At 42.9% G+C, this 2,840-nt stretch overlaps 1 protein-coding gene across 1 annotated transcript in view; it reads left to right on the top strand.

Moving 5' to 3' along the window:
• Positions 1–397: 397 nt before the first annotated feature.
• LOC104961659 (5'-nucleotidase domain-containing protein 1-like) overlaps positions 398–2,840 on the top strand; it is a gene marked incomplete at its 3' end in the record, with an annotated part of 8,627 nt that continues 6,184 nt past the window's right edge. The window contains exon 1 of the mRNA XM_010789987.1: positions 398–1,013. Coding sequence (XP_010788289.1) covers positions 861–1,013 — 153 coding nt within the window. The remainder of the gene's footprint in view (positions 1,014–2,840) is intronic.

The following is a 2,840-nucleotide window of genomic DNA, read 5'->3' as shown; positions in this document are numbered from 1 at the left end:
GTCAGAGGTGCATCATTGTTTGTGAGGACTTCAGATTAACCGGCAATGATTAACATTACGCTCATCAACCATCTGCTGACTAACAGAATGACCTTTAATAGCACTGTGTGTGCTACTGCTTTTTCCTAGTACATCAGTGAGGTACACTGAAGAAACTGAAGCGTTGACTTTGATTAAATGTAATATGTCAACAGATTTGCTAACTGTATTAGGTTAGTTGAAAGCAACAATATTAAGTTGAACCTATTATTTTTTATTTAAAGGTAATATGATTGCTTTCAATTAACCTAATACAGTTATGTGAAATGTGTTGGAATAAACCATTTAATTAAAGCCTAGGTTCCAGTTTTTTCAGTGTATTAATAATGCCAGCAAAAAAACTAACATTTAAGTGCTCATTTATTAATCACTAAATAACGTATAATGAACTGGCTTTTTACTGTGTAGCCTCATTCTACTAAAACATCAGTGTCTTGTCTTTTTAATCTCCAGAGTTTCACTCTCCTCACTCCATGGCTTTCCTTTTGGAAAAGTGAAAAGTGGAAAGTGAAACGCTCGTTGAAATGGGATTTTAAGTTTTGAGCAGCGTGCGCCTGCACTCAGCTCTGGAATGCGTCTCAGCTTTCTTTTCTTTTCCATGAGAGGAGGACAAAGGAGAGGAGATGGTCAAAGAAATCATGATGACTTTTGCAGACTCATCATGTCTGGTCTTGTTTACACTGGGGGGTCGTAAGACATAAGCCAGCTGACTACTGCTAAGAGAATCCATTTTTACCACGGCACTTAAACTATTGTGCAGCTGCAAACAGTCTGTCCTCTGTCCCCTTCTCCCTCTGCAGGTCGTGTATTTTGGAGATAGCATGAGGTCGGATATGTTCCCTGCCAGCAGCTTTGGGAAGTGGGAGACAGTGATGATCGTGGAGGAAATGGAGGGGGAGGGCGTCCCGAAGAGTGACGCGGCGAAGTGTAATGAGGCCCAAGTGGAGCCGCTGGAGAAAAAGGGAAAGTTTGAGGTGAGTTCAGAGGAGCAGCTGTTTCCCTTTAGCAGTGACTGCTGCTCCTCTCTGCTGGAAGCCTCACCGCCCGCTAAGACTCGTTCTCCAACTGTCTGCGGTCGTGTTGCATTGTGGGTAATGCAGACGCCAGGTTTTGACAAGGAAGAAAAATGTGTAAAATTAAAAAGGTGATATCTTTGATTCTGCTGCTTCGATTTTAGCCTTTTTTTTAAGTAACAGTAAGACCAACCGTGTTAAAATAGTGCAGAGCTCAAAGGGTGCAGCCCTCCTGGGAAGAGGTGGGAGGTAACTAAGTACATTTACTCAAGCACTGAACCTAAGTACAAGTTTGAGATACTTTCACTTTACTTGAGTAATATTTCCATTTTAATCTACTTTGAACTTCTACTCCACTACAATTCAGAGGTGACGTATACCTCTATTCCACTACATGTATTTAATACCTTTAGTTACTTCACAGATGTGGATGAATGATGTGAAATATAATCAAGTGTTAAATCAGACTTTAGTTCCACCTGGAGTAAATTCACAAGCTACCCTGCAGTATACAAAGTCATTAAAACTAGCTGCACCTTTACCAGCTTTGAGAACACTTTCATGATCAATCATTATAAAACCTATCATATATATTATTCTGAAATGGACCAATCTGCACAATGACTACTTTTACTGTCGCTACTTTCACTATATTTTGATGATAATACTTTTCTACTTTTACTTGAGGAACATTTTGAATGCAGGACTTTTGCTGTAACAGAGTATTCCTACACTCTGGTACTTCTACTCAAGTACAAGATCTGAGTACTTCTCACCTCTGCTCCTGTGGTATATAATATGAATCAGTGATGCCCAAAGATTTGACATAATACCACCTCCTGCTGGTGGAGCTTCGCAGCAGCGAAACCATGCCGCGCCACACTAATTGCGCCACATAAGCTCAGTTGAGGCTCCCTCCGCAAGATGAGGCCCCCCTCCGCAAGGTGAGGCCCCCCTCCGCAAGTTGAGGCCCTCCTCCGCAAGGTGAGGCCCCACGCAGTCTGCGTGTTCTTCCTGTAGGGAGGGACGGCCCTGTTCCAATCTAATACACTTATGTGAACTATGTTGATATAGAACATTTGATTAAAGTCAACGTTTCAATTTGTTCAATGCATTACGATATGTTCTTTAATTATGTTCACTCCTGAGGATATATGTGTGAAGTGCGCTGCTCGGCTGCGCACCGCCTCTCAGCTGCTCCGTCCGTCTTGTGTTTTGTTTTGTGTTTGTTTGTTTTTGGGCTAATTATTGTCTAACGTTATTTGTCTGTATGACACATCATTTTTGAGAGACCATGCTTTTGATCCTGTGGATTACTTTTCCTTTCTGCGGACCATTTCTGGCCATACAACTTTTCAAAACACACCTGAGCCACAACACGAACAGGTACGGCGAGGAGCCCCGGCCTCTACGCTGCTACAGCAGCATCCCTCGGGAGCTGCTTAGACACATCAGGAAAAAGAGACGAGGAAGGAGGGAAGGCGTTCGGAATCGCCTACGGCGGAGATTCAGCCGGCCACCACTTCCATCCATCATTCTCACAAACCTGCGCTCATTGAGCAACAAATTGGACACACTAAGGATATACACAAGGTACTGTCATGAATTTCGTGAGGCCTCTTTACTATGTTTCACGGAAAGTTGGCTACAATCTACGATGCCTGAATCTCTCTTTGAAGTACCCAGATTCACCCTTGTTCGAACAGACAGGGATGCGAACTCGGAGAAAACCAGAGGAGGCGGTATTTGTGTGTATATTAATGATCTGTGGTGCCGATCATACTCAGT

The sequence above is a fragment of the Notothenia coriiceps genome, unplaced genomic scaffold, assembly GCF_000735185.1.
Source record: "Notothenia coriiceps isolate Sejong01 unplaced genomic scaffold, NC01 NC01_scaffold00033576, whole genome shotgun sequence".
Classification (NCBI taxonomy): Eukaryota; Metazoa; Chordata; class Actinopteri; order Perciformes; family Nototheniidae; genus Notothenia; species Notothenia coriiceps.
The sequence above is the reverse complement of the archived record's forward strand: the minus strand, read 5'-3'. Positions and strand labels throughout refer to the sequence as shown.